Source organism: Epinephelus fuscoguttatus, linkage group LG23 (genome assembly GCF_011397635.1).
Source record: "Epinephelus fuscoguttatus linkage group LG23, E.fuscoguttatus.final_Chr_v1".
Taxonomy (NCBI): Eukaryota; Metazoa; Chordata; class Actinopteri; order Perciformes; family Serranidae; genus Epinephelus; species Epinephelus fuscoguttatus.
The window spans coordinates 31,947,607-31,967,235 of record NC_064774.1 but is presented as its reverse complement, the minus strand read 5'-3'; the positions used below and the strand labels follow the sequence as shown (position 1 = coordinate 31,967,235).

General features: G+C 39.5%; 2 protein-coding genes across 6 annotated transcripts in view; one reads left to right on the top strand and one right to left on the bottom strand.

Annotated features, from left to right (window-relative positions):
- The window catches only part of LOC125884058 (SH3 domain and tetratricopeptide repeat-containing protein 1), a 31,013-nt gene extending 26,826 nt beyond the window's left edge, over positions 1-4,187 (bottom strand). The window contains exons 1-2 of the mRNA XM_049568802.1: positions 3,961-4,187; positions 736-807 (exon numbers count right to left, since the gene is read on the bottom strand). Coding sequence (XP_049424759.1) covers positions 736-807; positions 3,961-4,075 — 187 coding nt within the window. The 5' untranslated portion in view covers positions 4,076-4,187. The remainder of the gene's footprint in view (positions 1-735; positions 808-3,960) is intronic.
- A 3,195-nt stretch (positions 4,188-7,382) lies between these two features.
- On the top strand, positions 7,383-19,577 carry LOC125884064 (zinc finger protein 16-like). 5 transcript variants are annotated; one of them, XM_049568822.1, is made up of 13 exons: positions 7,388-8,049; positions 9,471-9,734; positions 9,863-10,060; positions 12,119-12,348; positions 13,206-13,266; positions 13,765-13,903; positions 14,850-15,040; positions 15,141-15,267; positions 16,271-16,404; positions 17,221-17,398; positions 17,707-17,897; positions 17,998-18,124; positions 19,109-19,577. In XM_049568822.1, exons 1-13 carry the CDS (start codon positions 7,641-7,643, stop codon positions 19,251-19,253), a joined length of 2,394 nt encoding a protein of 797 aa, XP_049424779.1. In that variant the 5' UTR covers positions 7,388-7,640; the 3' UTR covers positions 19,254-19,577. The 5 variants fall into 5 exon arrangements, with proteins under 5 accessions (XP_049424781.1, XP_049424780.1, XP_049424782.1 ...); XM_049568821.1 differs by having other exon boundaries at positions 13,762-13,903; XM_049568824.1 differs by lacking the exons at positions 16,271-16,404; positions 17,221-17,398; positions 17,707-17,897 and having other exon boundaries at positions 7,383-8,049; positions 13,762-13,903; positions 15,141-15,203; positions 18,061-18,124.
- The last annotated feature ends 52 nt before the right edge of the window (positions 19,578-19,629 follow it).

Here is a 19,629-nt window from a genome sequence, read left to right as displayed (position 1 = left end):
GGGTTAGATTTCTACAATAAAAGCCAACCCACACACTATCAAAACATTGACATTGAGCTCCCTTGGCTGCCTATGAGCTCATCTAGTGATCTGAGTCAATAATAACAATGTGTGACTGACTCACAGATTAATAAGTGACTCCAGAGGAATGCAGAGGTTCAAGGTATAAACCACTTCCAATTTTCCCACATGACTTTTCACTGAGGTCACTTCAGTTTTACAGGTCAGGTGTTCTATTATGACTCGTCAAGGTTGATAGTTCTACTAAAGTAGACTATCAGTCTGTAGTCTGTTTAAGTCCGGCAGGGACCATGGTATGGAGTGGGGACTGGTAGCGGGAGAGGAGCAAGTTCAACCAACCACAGAACATTTCACACTAAACACAGCTTTACAGCTTCATTATGATGGCAATGTGAAGCCATGTGACCGTGGTGTAGTTTATTTATAGCCTAATATTAGCTTTTGCTTATAAAGGTGGTGTTAATTTGTGAAGATTATCTTGCTGAACAAAACGTGTAAGTACGATAAATGTTAGTTTGCCACAGAGCTTATTTACTGTAATGATCCAAAACCCAGTGGTAAAATCATACCCCATAGGCTTTTTGATGAGGAAACCAGGGCACCGCTAACTTGACTACTCTACAGGTGTTATTTCAGTCTGGACCTAACGGGGGAAGTGACCAACAGTGGCAGTAGCGGCAAATCAAAAAGAAACAAAAAACAAAAAACAGGTACCTGTGGGGAAGTTTTCCTCGCATGCTGACGCAGTTCCCTTTAGACTTGCAGCATCTCTGGAGAAACCACGCACTGTTGAGAACATGAAGACACTGATGTAACCAAAATTGCAGGTGGCTTATTTTTATTTAAGGCACTATGACAGAACTCATGTGCCATTTCCTTCCAATACAGGAAAGAAACAGAAAAGCAAAAACAAATGCACACCATGGACTCTGCAGGTACCGTTTGAACAGAACCTAACAATTTCTGACATTGTGAAGTTCTCTAAATGCTCCAGTGCTGCTCAGATCAGACTGTGGTTGTGTTGGGCAGCCTCCAAGTGTGTCTATGAATTAAACACCAATACTCCACTAATTAACCCATCAACAATTATGTAATGTAGGTATTCTAATGGGATTTTGGAAGTTATTGCGTACTGTTACTTGACTGTGGTCTTTTGAGTTTCACTGTACAGAATGATGTCCTGTAGAAGGAATAATACCTGCACACACATGTCCATGTCCGTGTGTGCAAAATAAGTGCAACAGGGCAATGTGCAATTTACACCAGCACTTTACAAACTAGTGAATTAGCACTTTGTAACAGGCAATGTGCAATTCTCTTCTTGTATATCTTAACACTCAAGCACTTTAGCACTTAAGCACTTTTACACCTAAATCCAACTTTCTATGGTCACTTAATTGCTGGTCTGTTATCAGTAACTTGGTTTATTGTTTAATGTTTTTTTTTAGTCCTACTGTACTTTATATTATTACTGTTTTATTGATGTATATGGCCTTGTTGTCCTGTTGTTTGTTGGTGTCCTGTTTTTATGTGTTTGGCATTAATTGCCGCAGGTACGAAAGATGGATATTAGCCACTGGCTACAATCTTGCATATTTACACTTGTGTGTTCATCAATATGTACTGTCCCTGTTTAAAAAAAATAAATAAAATCAAAGTCAAAGTCAAATGTTAAAGGGGCTCTATGCAAAATTAAGAGCGTATGACTTGTCTGGACATGGTTCTCAACACGGAGATACTCTACTATATTTTAATATAGCAATTAGTGGTGTACTGCTATATTAATGCTCTGAATGTTGCATACAGATAATTTAAATCCCAGTTTAACTCCTGGACATATACAGCAGGATTTCTGACATCACAACCAGTGTGGGGCAGTAACACGATTTTAGTTCAGTTAGGACCACTTTAGTCAAAGACAATTTTATTTCCATTTGCAGTATTATATTTGGTGGCATGGTTCTGTTCTGGGGCCTCCCTGCCCTTCCATGCACCCCTGTGGAAAGCCTTAAAGCAGAGAAAGCACATATCTCTGCCCTTCCATGTGCAAACAATGAAAGACTGAGGCAGAGAGAGCAAACCTCCCTGCCCCTCCATGCAGCAGCAAAGACCCCCCCCCAGGAACCAATCAGAGCAAGCATCAGTGACAAACAGAAATGACACTGATAAGTCAGACACAACATGAAAAGGAGGAGCTGGGGTGGAGGCAGGTTGCAAAGCGGCTTGCAGAGGAAGCAGCAACAGTAGGCAGGCTACAGCAGTTTAAACAAGGTGCCCTGAGTGACAAAGCAGCAGTTTAGAAGATGGAAACGCTTACCTTAGCGACTGGGAATATTCCCATTACTTTGATTTTGTTGGGAGGAAACACAACAAGAACACTGTTGCTGCAAGTAGTCATACTAAAACTCTTTCCACTGTAGATAACATCGGCACGTCATTGGTGTCAGCCGATACTGGCTTGAAAATGAAGTATTGGAATCGGCCATCATGCTGATAATATCAGCACGTCATCTATATCGGCCAATATTGGCTTAAAAATGAACTATCAGAACTGGCCAATATACTTTTTCTTAATTTGCACAATGAATAAATATTACATAAATTATTATTATTAAATTATTAAGTATTGTATGTCATGTCTCCATCTGCTGGTGGGCCATCATGATAAGAGTATGCCTGTATAATATGATGTTAAATCCACTACAGAAGAGACTTTATGATCACTATAATTAGGTAGGGGAAAAGTGGATATATCGATATTGGTTATCAGTGAGATGAGTTGTTGCATATTGGATATCGGCAAAAAATTCAATATCATGCATCCCTAGTCTGAAACACTTGCTATAACTGACAGCACAACAATGTGAAGCTCCAGGAAATACATCCCACCAAAGGTGAGCCCTTCTTAGCCGCAGAGGTCGGCTGTAGTGCTAAACAACCAAAACTAGGTTTTACTCATGGGCAGCTGCAGGATGCAAAGAAGTAATGAAGTATGTGGATGGATATGTTGTGAATGAAATGTTACCCCTTAATTGACTCTCCATGTTTAAGGCAGAGCCTTAGGAAAATACAGGTCACAGATAGCTGTTACCACTTAATTAAATTAAATTACCACTTGTGTAATGGAAAAGTAATATAACGAGAAATGTAACGAATTACTGTTGGCAGGGAGCAATCAGTAACATCATGTTATTACTTTTTTAAAGAGTGATGCATAATGAGTAGTGGAAATCACCGGAGGATCCACAATACGATATTATCATGATGCTTATAAGTCACGATTAGCAATTTTAAATATGTTGTGATATGCTGAGTATTGTGATAAAATATACTGCAATATATAACCTTTTTCAATTGTAAATTATGTCTCCAAACGAAAACTTGGTCAATATTAGTTTTACTTAATAAGAAAAAGTTTTCAGTCATTTTTGCAGCAGCAGCAAGATGTATCTGGTTGGACTGAAAAAAACAATTGGTTATATTATTCTCGTAGGCTACTAATGTTTAATTTGTATTTGTCATATTAAAAATTTATATTATAAAAAAATCTAAATTTGGTCCTGTGTGACATTACAATATTGCCACACAAAAATATTGCAACACCATGCTGTATCGATTTTTTTCCCCGCACCGTTCAGGAGTGGCTTTCATTTTGGTCCATTTTAAATGGTGTTACTGATTAAAAACAAACAAAAAAAACGAATTTAAACACAGGAGATAAATGTAACCCATCAGTGTATCCATATTGCCCAATTCAAACAAAACATCATACAGACAAAAATTATAATAAAGGCTAACATCATTTAGGCTCATTTCTTCCACTAAATAATTTTGAATATTAGGCTACATAAAGTTTTTAATCACTTGGCATATTGTCAGAATTTTATCACATTGCTCTGGCTTTGAACTTCCTATTATAGACCTACGGAGACAGCCTACCCGTTCTGCTGTGTCGGTTTGATTTCTCCGCCACCTCCCGGTGCTGCTCGCCCTCTGGAGAGATTTTTCTCTGGTTCCCACGACTGCCGGCGTCTCGGTCCCACCTGGCTGACATGTCCAATCCAACTGTCCTGTGTTCCCGTTCCCCTGTGACCAGTCAACACCTCACCATCCTCACATGCTTCTGCCAGCAAAAGTTGTGCGCCAGTCCAAGAGACAGGAGTGTCAGACTCACCACAGTACCTGACCCGGCGGTTCCTTTCAAAATAAAAGTCCTACAGTATTTACAAAAACTTCACGACCTTGACTGACCTGTAGAGGAATGGTTTGCAGATTTTTTTTTAACTGTGTGTAATGAAAATTAATGCACACTGAGGTCAAAACTAACAGAAAGGTTCCTTGCTTTGACAGAAGAGGTTAGCAACTTATTTCTGAAAAGGAGATTGTTTAAATATATTGTTGGAATTCATATTTGAATAAACCTTTGGATAACGTGCATTGCTGAATATGGCCTTTGTATTCTAATGTTATGCTGGTTAATAGAGTCTGTTTTGTTATAATTAGCCAATGAAAAAAGACAAACTGAATGATACCTCTTCAAAACAGTATGAACCTCGAGAAGATTCAGTTTATTTAAATAACTAATAATGATAATAATACTAATAATACTACTAATAATAATAACAACAACAACCATTCATGCTCACATTCCCACTTATGGCCAATTTAGAGTCAATATTGACCTAACTTGCATGTCTTTAGACTGTGGGAGGAAGCCTGAGTACCCTCAGAAAACCCACGCTGACACGGGGAGAACAAGCAGGCTCCACATAGAGGGGGTCCCCCACCCCGGTTTTTGAGCCCCCCAATCCTGGGTTCATACCAGGACCCCTTTTGCTGCGAGGCCACAATGCTAACCACTGCACCATAATAATAATAATAATAATAATAATAATAATATACTAATGATGATGATAATTATTATTATTATTATTATTATTATTATTCAGTGGGGTATTTAGGATGTCTTATGGGAAAAAAAACCCTACATTTAAACAAGTTAACAGTTGACTAAACATTTTGGATACTTAGACTCAGTATTTTTTGTATTTAAAAAAAAAAAAAAATTTTTATGAATGTTATTATTAGATTAGATTTTTTTTCTGTTACTACCTCTGTTCTAGATTCTGGACCCCTCTCTTTAAGCACCTGTGTCACACGTCGTGCGTCAATGTGAGTCGCACTTGCGCAAAAAGGTCCGCCATCTTGAACAGCTACCTATGGTTACACTGCTTGGACAAACCACATGTCACGATCTGAGTTTCAACCATGGACGTGAGTTATGCAGTTTTTCACAGCATGAGTTGCTACAGGAAGGAAGATGTGGAGTCGTAACTGAGAAACAGCTCAATTCAATTAATATTATTATTTGTTCTTGAAGTTGATTAATATTTATTTATTACAATGAATTACAAAGATGGTGCTCTTATTTTGAAATTACACTAAATTAATTTCCTGTAGTACTCCGGTGAGTTTGACTCAAACTCTTTGTGGTAATGACAGGCCTGAACCCTTATCACATTTATTCTGTTTGTTATTGCTGGTTTACTTTACATTCATGCTACAGGTTGTATCTTTCAATTCAAATAACAAGATCCTATCTTTACTTTTTGTGAGGTTCAAGTATGAAAAGTTCTTACAATCTCTCCTCAAAATTCAAGTGTGCACTTTTCAAGTTAATAATCACTCACTGAACAAATAAAGCTCCTTCCATTACCAAATCACTAATGGGACAGAGGGGGGACACAGGCCAACATTTCATTCATGCTGTTACATAAAGGCCAGCTAGACTTGTTTCCCAAATATAACCAAAGAACTGTGGTACTGTCTCACAGACATACACTCCTTCTATCCTAAATGTTTCCCCAAAGTTTCCCCCTGTGTTTGGTTGTGTGGGTGTGGGTGAGTATTTGATCCAGAGTGTGTGTTTTCCCTCAAACATCCCAGGAACAGACTCAGCATTTCCTTTTCTCCAGTCAGTTCCTCTGTCAGCTCAGAATCACAGCCGTGCAGTGTTGTTCTTTAACAGAGAAACACTCAGGAATTTATAACAGTGAGAATCACAAGATACGTGATGATTCAGCATTTAGTTATACACATTCTGCAAGTCTGGTGTCATATACTCATTTTATTACATTTTTACTCCACACACAGTAGCTGTCAGATGACCAGGTGGTGTAAAGTACAAGAGTCTTTAGTCTTATATGTGAGTATGAAACCCTGAAAGCAGCTTCCAGAATTTGCTGGAATTTGTTGTTTGATGTTCCCCGTGCTGCTGGCTGCAACACAAACCCAAAGCATGATCAATACACCCCCATGCTTAACAGCTGGACAGGCGGTCTTTTCATGAAATTCTGAATCCTTTTTTCTCCAAACACACCTTTGCTCATTGTATCGAAAAAAAAAAAAAAAAAGTATTTTAACTTCATCAGTCCACAGGACTTGTTTCCAAAAAGCATCAGGCTTGTACAGATGTTCCTTTGCAAACTTCTGATCCTGAACTTTGTGGCGAGGACACAGAAAAGGTTTTCTTCTGATGACTCTTCCATGAGGGTCATATTTGTACAGGTGTCACTGCACAGTAGAACAGTGCACCACCACTCCAGTTCTTGTTAACTGCCATTTCTTGATTACATTATGAACTGAGGAAACAGCTAGCTATCTGAAAACACTTTGCTATCTTCTTATAATCCTCCTCTGCTTTGTGGGCATCAGTTATTATAGTTTCTGACTCTTTTGTTCAGACTTGGCAGGCACAATGTGCAGGTAGTGTAATGTGGGTTTATCAAAGGCTTCTCAATGCAAATAACTTCCTGTTTGCATGTGCTGGCAAAAGGCTAAGATAAGAATGGAGTTTGTGGGCAGTACAGTAAAGCCAGAGCAACAATCTAGAAGCGGCTAAAAAGCTCTTTAAAAGTGAAGTAAAGTTAAGAGTTGGTGATGATTGCCAATGGGCTTGTCACTATCAGCAACACCTGTCTCATGTTGTGTTCACAGCAAGTATCAATAAAACACCAAAACAAGTGAATTACATGTAAAGTCAGTGTAAAAATGTGATAAGACATGAAGCTGGGTGGTGCAATAGATGCAATGGACACAACACAAATGACGTGAAATATGTGAAGTAAGCAGCATGAATGATGCGAGTAGCGCGATTTTGCATCATAGGCTTGTTCATGAGAGTTGTACAAAAATAATCAAGTGTGTTTTTAAATTTAATTGTAACCAGAACCGTAACCTTTTACATAAGGGTTTATATTGTAAGTTGTGACGGCTTCATTAATGCTTAATAGTAGCCTACATGAGTTGCTTTATAGATTAGTTACGCCATTAAAAATTAAACGTTTGAGGTGCCAAGTTGATTGGTCAGACAGTTTGAGGACAGCGATGACCGCACCTGGAACTGGAGTCCTGATCCGGCACTCCATACCAGTTGGGGGCGGTAATGCGCCATTATATTGTTTGCTAACTGCCATAATACGTCATGAAGAAGAACAAGACGACTAATCAAAAAGAAGAAGAAGAAGGGAAAACCCAAACATACTTGAGAACTCTTGGAAACCAAAAGAAACCATAGCTTCGCTGAAACGAGCCTGTCTCCTGAACTCCACGGCGTGTTCATGGAGCCTCCCGGGTCAGCGAACCGAGCCGACGGTGATTTCCAGGAGCTGGAGCCCGACGAGGAGCTGCTCTGCTCGGTCAGCGACATCACCGAGCACCTCGGCAGAAACATCACCGTGGTGCTGGAGACAGCGCTTTCTGAGATCCGCAAAATGGTCAGCATCAGGATACGAGTCCTGAAAATGGAGCTGCGCGAGAAAAGCGAGGAAATAGAGGTGCTAAAGGCGAGACTAGAGACAGTTCAGAGGGATGGTAGGGACCCTTTCCCCGGCGTTCCCACCATGGAGCCGTCTGCAGATGCTGGCTTCAAGAAACATGACTTCAGCTCCGGCAACAAACACAATAGTATCGATCCCAGGAGAGCCAAGGCTGTCATGCCTGGTGTGAAGAAGGAGGTTATAGCGGAGGGTGAGTACCAGAGGGCCGTAAGTGACATTTTAGGTGAAGATGGCACAGAAGTCAAACTGACTGACACATGGGCAAATGCTAGAATGTACTGCCCTATCTGAGTGTTTCAACAAGCCCCGTCCTACTGTGATTTGTCTGTGTTGTCATGGGCAAGGGAACCACACACAGGATACAGAGATATAGGGAACCACACACAGATCACAGAGGATATAGTGAACCAGACACAGACCACAGATGATATAGGAAACCAGACACAGGACACAGAGAATATAGGGAACCCAGACACAGGACACAGAGAATGTAGGGAACCAGACATAGGACACAGAGCATGTAGGGAACCAGACACATGACACATAAATTAGGGAACCAGACACAGAGAATATTGGGAACCAGACAGAGGACAGGGGGATACTTGGAACCACACAAAGGACACAGAGAATGCAAGGAACATTACACATGATACAGAGAAGAAAGGGAACTAGACACAGGACACAGAGCATGTAGGGAACCAGACAAATGACACAGAGAATAAAGGTAACCGAGGACACAGAGAATATAGGAAACCAGATACAGGAGCATATAGGTAAGGAAACTAATCAAGAACCCCCTTGAAGGTCAAGTTAATTTTATTTAATTTTACTTTCAATACAGTGCCAGATGACAACAACAGAAGTCATTTAAGGTAACCTTTCCCACAGAACAGGTCTATACCTTGTCCTTTTATTAAACACACTAAATAGCCTTATGTTATTTATCTTATTTACACGACAGCATGTGCATGATGCGCACACACACAGACATGGGCATGTGCACGCACACAGAGGTGAGCACGCTCCCCCCAGCTGACAGAGAGTGGGTGTTGGAAAATATGTCGCATCAAGTTGGTCAATCAAAGTAGGCTAGTATCTTTTTTCAAATCAATCTGAAACTTACATAACTTGTATGATATTGTATGATATTATAATGTACCTTTATTGCTGTATATTATTATATTATTACTATATTTTACCAGTATTAATATAATTCATTGTTATTCAGTGAATTGATTATATTGATAGGTATTTTTTATATTATCACGATGGACTCTGTAGTTTATTTTCAACTTAACCAACTTAACTGAACCGAAGGGTAGCCGGGTCAAGTCCCTATCCAAACTGCTAGCTGGAGAGGTGCCAGTTCACCTCCTGGGCACTGCCGAGGTGCCCTTGAGCAAGGCAAGGCCAAGTGGTTATGGTTCATTTTTTAACAAATGTAAACGGTATAAGGATATTTTTTCTATTAAATCAAAGAATTACTTTTTCTTTGTAACTCATTAATGTAAAACATTTTCATATTTTGTTTATGAAAGGCGCAGGTGACTTTCTATATATAGGTTAACGTCATATTTCACTTACACCCCTCTGGTTCTCACCCCTCTATAGATGCTGTTTGCCACTATCTAATGAAAGACAAGAACTCGAGGGGATATCCTGAAATGGACGGAGACCAGAGTAGCCAAGTCAGTGGCGGCAGGAAGCCTCGCCAAGATCAGGACCTGCACTCCCTCAGCCTGCAGCCAAACAGTGTCATGGCTGTAGACTCCAAGTCTACCACAGATGACCTCTTCAGTGTCCTCCCCTCTGGCAACAAACGGATGTATGTCTATGAATTAGTAGTACCAGTGGAATATTCTTCAGACCTGAAAGGTAAACACACTCCTTGATATGCTAATAAGGAAAGAGTATCTGATAGTATTGGAATAACATGAACAGTAAATTCCCACAGCACACCTGTCTTTTCGAGATAAAGTTTTATGTGATCATATTTTTCCCAGTCATGAAGGAGACCGAGAGTGAGGGCACCCCAACTGGTGAGGATGGTGGTGAAGATGAGTTGCCGAGGAGGGAGGGAGGTGGACTGGAGCAGGCCCAGGCCCCACACATCCAGCCCTCTGAGTTCTCTATGGAGCCCCAGAGTTCTCCAGGGGAGGGAGGGAGTCCACTGGACGGCAGCACAGACAGGCCTGTGGCAGGTGGGTAAGACTGGGGAGAAAGGAAAGGAATGATGTGGAGTATTACAAGAACAAAACTGCAAGTGTAATAAATTTCAAAAATAGGTTGATAATTGTTTGTGTAAGCAGGAGTAGGACATGAGATGTCAGTGAAGCCAGTATTCCAGTCTTGTATCAGCTATAAGCTCCAATGCTGCACTGAGACTGTCCTTTCCTCTCACTGTTTTGAAACATACTTTTTAACATACTTTTTTATGGTTTAGATCTCAGCCAGTTAACATTTTGAAATCAGTATGTGTCTACACTTTTTATACCTTTGCATTGGTGATAGCCGTGGCTGGAGGCATTACGTTTTTGGGATGCCCATCCGTCCATTCCGTCCTTGTGAACACAATATCTCAAGAACACTTAAACGGAATTTCTTCAAATTTGGTACAAATGTTTACTTGCACTCATTTAAGAAGTAATTCGTTTTTGATGGTTATAGGTTTGGGGTCAAGGTCACTATGACCTCGTCTGTCTCATTCTCATGAACATGATATCTTAAGATTGCCTTGAGGGAATTTGGCACAAAGGTTTACTCTGACTCGACGGTAAACTGATTTGATTTTGGTGGTCAGCGGTCAAAGGTCAAGGTCACCATAACCTTGAATTGATATCATTCTTGTGTACGCGATATTTCAAGAACAGCTTGAGGTATTTCTTCAAATTTGACACAAACATTCACTTGGACTCAATGATGAACTGATGAGATTTTGGTGGTCAGAGTTCAAAGGTCAAGGTCTATTTGACCTCCTTTGTCTCATTCTTGTAAATGTGAAATCTCAAGAATACCATGGGAATTTCTTCAAATTTAGCACAAATGTTCACTTGGATCCAGTGATGAACTGATTAGATTTTGGTGGTCATAGGTCAAGGTCACTGTGACCTCCTCTGTCTCCTTTTTGAGAATGCAATATCTCAAGAAGACTTTGTGGGAATTTCTTCAAATTTGGCAGAAATGTCCACTTGGACTGAACAGTAAACTGATTAGAACTTTGTGGTTGAAGATCAAAGATCAAGATCATTGTTAACTCAAAAAATATGTTTTTGGCCTAAACCCAAGTATTCAGTTGCTATTTATGACAAAACTTCACACAAATGTCTAATAGGCTAAAATAATAAAGTGATTTCTTATCCAAAAGGTCAAAGGTCAACTTCACTGTGACATCATAATGTTCTGCATAAAACATTTTTCTGGACATTATTCAATGTCATAACTCAGGAACAGAAGTGGAGACATTTGGTGAGATACTGAATTGGTGAGACTAATCTTGGTCCTAATTGAATAGATTTTCTGTGCTGTTGGGGGGAAGATGTTTGTGAAACATCCATGTTTTCACAGACATGGATGTAAACTATAAGAGAAACTTGACTGGTGCACTGAAGCATATAACCATGGGGCAGTAATTCTAGTTCACCATAAGGACTCTGTAAAGGGCTGAGATGCTTTGTGAATAACTTTCATCTTTTCCAGGATCTAGTCTTTACTTAAAGGGGAAATTCTTAAAAAATGTCATAATTCTAAGAATTTTCCTGGAATTTGGTCACTAGAAGCAACTCTTAGTACAAAGAAGCTTTGTGAATACAGCCCCAGGTCTCAGCTTGTGTGCACAGGTTTGTGTTGGCGTGGACTTGCGGTGCAGCACAGTAAATCTGACTGACAAGGCATGGCAAGAAATTCTGTAATTTTATGAGAGACAGTTCTGATTATAAATATTCCAGTTTTAAAACACATCACAGAACTCTTTACTAGCACTTTATTTACACCTGTGTTTATTATTAGGAGTGACTGTTTATTTTTTTGTAAATAAATAAATAGAATTAAAGAAATTAATGCTATATTTTGTGTCATTTTAATGTGTGATAATCTGTGAGTCACGTGACTGATCCTCAGACACCAATTTGATAAAAGCGAGATAGCTGACAGTGTTGGTAGAATAAAGCATGGTGGACTGGAGAGCAGTTTGTCACAAGTTAGGCATTACTTGGCTATTATCAGTTGATAAAATAATGTTTTTGTTTTGTTTGTGGTTTCAGGCCAGCAGTTCCCTGTCCGCACCTATATCTGCTCTCTGTGTGGAACCTTCTGCCCTGACACTCTGTTCTTAGAGGAACACGTCAGAATGATACACCCCGACTCTGCTGGTGCCCCAGGACACATGGGAGAAGTTTTCCTTCAGTCAAGCAAGTCTTCAGCCAATGACATTACGTTTTTAGTTTTGCCACATATGCCGCCCCAGACCAACCATGTCGACTGTGCTTCATTGGTACGTATTAAAGTTATTGACGTTATTATTAAAGTTATTAATCTTGTAATGTTTAAGTAAATGCAAAATAATTATTTGTTACTGTGTAGCTAAGCCACTTTATCCATTATCACTTAAAAGAAACTTAAATCTAAGGATTACAGTTAACGCGCTAACTAGCTCATGTTAGCTTTCCAGCTAACTAGCTATTTTTGCAGAAAATTCTAAGTTAACATTAATGTTGGCCCCTTTAGTTGGAAAATTTCGACTAGTCTGCTGTAATGAAAGCGTTTAATCACCGGCAGCTAGTAAAGAGAGGCTAGTGCATTCGTCATTGGTAGTAAATATACCATTTTTTTAATCTACTATTTATTTATCTACTATCTAATATCTACTTTATTTTGTGACAAAGAAAAAGAAATCTGTCATTTTATTATACTATTGTGGCAACTTCAAGGGCATCAAGCAGTTATATATATTTGTTTTTTCGTCCACTGGGCAGTTGCATGCCCTCGGGACTTCATAGACATGAATGGGGTTCTGACTTTGAGGCCATGAAATGTTTGTGAACTCTTACACCAAAATTAGGTTTGTGTTGTAGCATTGTTAGAGAGTCAGAACCAGTATTAATTTTGTTGCAAGAGTTCATATAAACATTTTCTAGGCCTCATAAAATAAGTACCCCAATTATTGTCTATGGAGCAGCCCCAGTTTTTTCATCTTAGTTACAACATCTAGGAGAGAGAGGTGCATGTTCTCAAATACTTATTAAAATGGGTTACATCGCTCTTTAATACAGTGTAATACTTTTTCATTGCCTCTCTGTTGAGCCGTTTTTCCCACTGTTAGACTGACATACTGCCTCTCATTCCTTACAGAAAGGGCCAAGAGGAATAAAGCGAAAGAGGACCATTGGGCCTAATACTCAAGGGAATTCATGTAAGTCTTGCTGATAAACTGATATACCTTGGGGAGATGTTAAATAAATGTTTCTCAAAATGTTGGAGTGTTCCTTTGGTATAATGTGGTTTGGCCATACAGATGTTTTTGTGGCTGAAGAATGAGTGTTCCTTGTAGAATTTTCATCAACATCAGCATCATTTTGACATTGACCTCCTCTGCAAAACCTAAACATTATTAAAAAAAAAAATTAGGCCTATTTTTTTTAACAGCTTTAATCTCCTCTTCTGATGCCCACCAATGTATTTTTAACGTATGTGAAAGTACAGATAGGTGCCATTACAGTGACTTATCCCTGCCAGATTACTCCATCGAATGCCACACTAAAACTGGACAGGAAAATATTAAAGAAATTGCACCTTTCTGTACTTTGCTCTTAGAGAAATGATGTATTTTTGTGGTAAAACTTGTTTCATGATAGCTTTTAATAAGTTATTTTAGGATGAATTTATGATTGGGGCTTGTTATTTTCAGCAGACCTACTGGAGCAAATTGCCTCCCCAAACACCAGCTCCAACTGCCACACTCCGACAGCAACTCCTGCCCCCTCCACACCAAAGATTTTTAAAGAAATTTGCAGCATACTCCATCTGTCATCGGGTGGGAAAAAGAAAAGGTATGATTTATTTAATAGTATTTTGATATGAAAGGCTAAGTTCAGAATTTTGGACTCAAGCACTATTTCCTACTTAGCAATGACATTGCCGATCAAATGAGTACTTTCTACTGGATAACTGCAGCTCCAGGTAGAAAGCCATAAAATTAATGCAAAGTCAGTTGGGCTTCAGTCTGTACAGATTAGAAATGTCATGTTTGGACACCCATTAAACAGTAACTAATTGATGTATTTCTGAGAGAAAAAAAAACATAGTACTCACTGCCCAACCTCTAGTCTCAGTTGGTTTTCTAGTCTTGGCTACTCTGCACCACCTTGGTTAGGTCGGAGCTGGCTAGTGATGCCACTCATTCAGCCTTTACCACTGGTAATGCTGTCCCAGTGGCGGGAAGACTACCCCCAGGTATCCCCTGTCATTAAGCAGCTTCATTTTTGATTTTGCAAAACCACTTGTAGCATTGTTAACTATGTTAGCACAACTAGCCATGCTGACACTGCTATTGGTGCTAACAGAGCAGTAGTTAACAATGTTAAAGGGGTAATTACACTCAAAATTAAGCCACTTACTCACCAAGATTACCTGGGACCGTAGGGCAGGCACAATGTTGCCATAGCAGCGCTGTGGGTTGGGACATGGCAATTGTGAAATGAGATGCTCTGCTAGCTTGCTCCCACCAGACCTGGATGGTGTACAGTGCAGTAAACTTAAGAGTAGCAAAATTAACCTATAGACCAACATATGTAATAGTCTCAGAGGTTAAACGATTAACTGCCAACTATTGACATTCCTAGTACAAACCCCACAGTACTGACAGTGCACCCAACGTAGGTTTCAGCATTTATTTTCGGTGCCATTGTGATCATTGTAGACTAGTGTTCATGTTTCTTATTTGACATACTGCATTGTCTTTGCTGTGTTGTAATGTGATCATATGTGTCCACACAGAATTAAAGTCACAGTGGATGAACTGGGTCGCAGGGTGGGTTCTCCAGAATACATGTCATTTTCGTCTATAGCGACATACTTAAGGACAGATAATAACGCAAGGAAAGAACTGCAAGCCCAGCTGGAGGACGCTGGGATTAAGCCCACCCAGGTTACAGCCAAGGTTTCCCTGTTTTCTCGGCTTTGTGAAGGCAAGCTGTGTCATTTTGTCTTAAAATTTTCATAAACTACTAACACATACCTTATTGAGGCAACAACTTACTGTTTTTCTTTACTATTTTCTTTCATCAGAAGAGGTAGATGCATTATGTGAGAGCCTTGCTGGCCTGGTGAGAGACCATCTTCCCTTTGAAGGTCTCCATGTCATTCAAGAGGCTGACAACGAGATGGTGACTCTGGGGAGCTTGTCGGAGTTCCGGTATGTTTCAAACTTAGTATACATTATGTGTACATTATGTACACCTGCGAAAAAAAATTCTTTCACTATTCATGACTCACTATTTCTTTCGTAATATTGGCCAACATTACTGTCCTTCAGAGGATGTTGCACGGTCAGTTTTAAATTAGGGACCTTGAGTAATCCGCAGATGCTACATGCTAGCTTACTGGTGAAGAGGTTGACCTTTCACCTTAAGACATCTTAATAATATAGGGCTGAATGGGATCACATGAGCCTTACCTTAACAGCCATGTCCAATTTATGCTAGTTCCATGTATTTGAGAGTCAAAACCATGCAGCACAAATGCCATTTTCTCCTGTTTAAAAGATGTTTTATTTTCCTATTTCTGCATACTGTGATTCATAAGTAGTCTTGGAATTGTATAAATTGGATCAAACTTTACAAAAGTTTTCTTCAAGGTGTCTTAATGTGGTGTTTGTAGGGATTTTTGTCAATTTCCTTACATTTCTCAATGGTCAAAAATGGTTTAGTTTTGCATTAGATTAGTTTAACCAAATTCAAACCTTGCTGCAGCAATCCATTACAAAAATTGCTTCCAGTTATGGAACACTTCTATGCGGCACAGACTGTTGACCTTGTATCTCCCCATAAAGATCCCCTGCCCCCCCTAAACAGACAGACATGGGTCTATGGTGGGTTTCATGGGGTTAATAATTGCACATTCCTGGTATGTTGCCAGGGCATTCCGTCTGAGATGAGTGCTTGACCTCTTGCCATGGCAAGAGGTCAAGCATATATATATATATATATATATATATATATATATATATATGGCCAGACTTGAACCTCTCTCATATATATATATATATATATATATATATATATATGTGTATATATATATATATATATATATATGTGTATATATATATATATATATATATATATATATATATATATAATGTGTGTGTGTGTGTGTGTGTGTGTGTGTGTGTACTATAATATATACTATATTTATTACAGGTCCCATCTAAGGAGAGCTGTAGCAGCCATCATGGAAAGAGTGGAAGCTGTGGACCTGGCCTCCCATGGCTTCATGTCCAAAATGTTGGACATCGCATTGTCCATATTTGAAAAATGTCTGGATAACCAAAGCAGTATGTATGGAAAATGCAATTTTGGGGGTTATTAACTTATATGTTATATGTTGTTAACTGCCAAACTATTCTATCTAACGTAGCTAACTGTTGGCATCTAACTTTGGGAAGCAAGTACAGTCATTGACATCAGCCTCTTTGACACAACATGAAAAAGTTTAAACAAAATTTGGCCTACTACGGATTATTATTTCTCCAACTGTGAAGCACAACATAGAGGGTCACATTATTAAATAAACTGAAGTTTTGTGGGCAGAAATAATACGATGTTTCTGTGTGTGTTTGCTAGCTGCTAGGTTGCTCAACTGACAGCTGCAACTCCACTGCTATTTTCTTCCGTGCTTTGTCCAGGCAAGGCTTCTGCTGCCACAACTCTACAAGGGTTTCCTCTTTGGTGGATTCTTACACATTTCTTTTTGGGCATTTTGCCTCCATGGCAAGCTGCTATCCGTCTGTTTGTTTGGGTGTAGCACCAGTGTGTCATTTCATGCTACATTTCTATTGGTTGATTAATAGATGTAGGTTGTAACAGCAGTCACAATGTGAGATGGTCATCCCAGATTTTTGACTCCGTTAGAACTTTATCCCAGGCTGTCTTTGATCGCAAGAGCGTGACAATGGCCATACTTGAACCTCTCTCACTGTGCGACTTAGGCCCACCATCTTTCGTCTGGGACAGCCTAAAATTGCACAGTGTATATCGGGCTTTAGAGGGTTAATTGGAAAGGAGGCTGGTTTAGTGGTAAAAGTTGTGTCATGATAGTTTTTTGGTTATTTTAGGATGAATTAATGATTGAGGCTTTTCATTTTCAATAGACTCACCGGTACAAACTGTCTTCCCATCTACCAGCACCCAGCAACAGCCTGCACCCATCAAGTCCTCTACTTTCTCCACCCAGCACACTCCAACAGCAACTCCTGCCCCCTCTACACCAAAAATTTTCAAAGAAATTTACAGCATACTCCCTTTATCATCGGGTGGGAAAAAGAAAAGGTATGATTTGTCTAATTGTATTTTGATATAAAACGTTAATTCCAGAATTCTGGACCTCTAGCACTATTTCCTACTTACCAATGACATTGTCAATCAGTTGAGTCCTTTCTCTGCACAATCCATGCTGTTTTTCTTACTGGATACCAGCAGCTCCAGGTAGTAAGCCATAAAACTAATGCAAAGTCAATGGAGCTCCAGTTTGTATAAACCCCACAGCACTGACAGTGCACCCAGAGTGTTCGTGTTTCTCATTTGGCATACTGCATTGTCTTTGCTGTGTTGTGATGTGATCATACATGTCCACACAGAATTAAAGTCACAGTGGATGAACTGGGTCGCAGGGTAGGTCCTCCGGAATACATGTCATTTTCGTCCATAGCGACATACTTAAGGACAGATAATAACGCAAGGAAAGAACTGCAAGCCCAGCTGGAGGACGCTGGGATTAAGCCCACCCAGGTTACAGCCAAGGTTTCCCTGTTTTCTCGGCTTTGTGAAGGCAAGCTGTGTCATTTTGTCTTAAAATTTTCATAAATTACTAACACATACCTTATTGAGGCAACAACTTACTGTTTTTCTTTACTATTTTCTTTCATCAGAAGAGGTAGATGCATTATGTGAGAGCCTTGCTGTCCTGGTGAGAGACCATCTTCCCTTTGAAGGTCTCCATGTCATTCCTGAGGCTGACAACGAGATGGTGACTCTGAGGAGTTTGTCTGAGTTCCGGTGTGTTTCACACTCAGTATACATTATGTACACTCGTTTTAAAGTTTTACCCTCATAGTGCATAGCATTATGCATAGCATTATGAACATTCTAAAACGGTTTACTCTTGTTGCGGGTCTTTGGTCTGAACTCGGTTTAATAGCCAGGCGTGGCAACACATTTTGACGGATAAATGCCAGTCTAACCACTGATGCTGCCAAGCAGTTCATTTTCATAGAAGTTCTTTGGATATAAAACCTCTTAAAGCCCACGGTGTTGTCCGCTACGCGCTTGAGCTAACGTTAGTTAGCTGCTTAAATCGCACATACAAATTTAAATGTTTAAAATTTTGTGAATATGAAGATGGTACACAATTTAATTTCTACAACTTAATCATTCAGTTCATTTTACTGAAACCATGAGCACTAAAATACAATTCATTCATATTTATAGGCAAGGTAATGAGAAAGAAGAAACAAGGTGATGATTCCCTCCCTCTGAAACAGTCCTAATGTCCAAATGTGGCTGGTCTCAGATAATCTTGCAGTTGAAGATGCTGAATTTGGAGGTCCTGGGCGGGTGTAGTTATGTTGTCTGTGGTTGTGAGGCTGGTTTGGTGTACTGCCAAATTAATGGAATCAGTATTGGAGACAGCATATGGGAGTGAAATGAACATTGGTGGACATTGCTGCAGTCAGCATGCTAATGACAAGCTTAGACTGTCTTGTCCTTTTATTGTTACAATCCCAAGGCACACCTGTGTAGTAACGATCAGTGTCTTGGTATGCCACACCTGTCAGGTGTGCCACCTCATCACATGGAATAAATGCTTCAGTGGTGGATAGCATTCAAATCCAATTCCTGACACACACACACACACACACACACACACACACACACAATTGTACAATGTGCACAAAACACTGAAATCCTTGCCCCAACTTTATGCAGAGTCATAGTGTGTGGTGTACAGTGCTTCTAAAAGTTAATATGTATGTATTACAGGTCCCATCTAAGGAGAGCCACGGCAGCCATCAAGGGAAGAATTGAAGCTGTGGACCTGGCCTCACATGGATTCATGTCCAAAATGTTGGACATCATGCTGTCCATATTCGAAAAATGTTTGGACAACCAAAGCAGTACGTATTGAAAATGCAAATTTTGGGGGAAATATAGTTTATGATTAGCGGACCCAAGTGGAATTTGTTAGTTTTCAGTGGTGACCCAGAATGAAAATGTGTGGGATTTATGTTTTTCGTTTTTTTGCTTGTAATGTGAAAGATAATATATATATATTTTTTAATTGTGCGAATGAGTCATTGCAAATTCACTGTGGGCCTGGTAATTAATTACCAAACCAAAACCATGTGGTGTAACATAGCAATCTGATGGAAAAACTTTACACTCCAATGTTTTTTAACTGCCATAGTCATTGTTATTACTGTATTATGTAGTAAAATAAAATAAAAAATACCAAGGGTGTAAAAATGTGATGGTCATTTTTTTTTTTATTATTGTTTGGTGTG

Excerpts from the sequence above, each read along its gene's own strand:
- LOC125884064 (XM_049568821.1), top strand. The coding sequence starts at position 7,641 with ATGGAGCCTCCCGGGTCAGCGAACCGAGCCGACGGTGATTTCCAGGAG. Across the intron at positions 10,061-12,118 it reads CACAGACAGGCCTGTGGCAG|GCCAGCAGTTCCCTGTCCGC; the intron begins GTGGGTAAGACT and ends TTGTGGTTTCAG. Across the intron at positions 15,268-16,270 it reads GGGAGCTTGTCGGAGTTCCG|GTCCCATCTAAGGAGAGCTG; the intron begins GTATGTTTCAAA and ends TATTTATTACAG.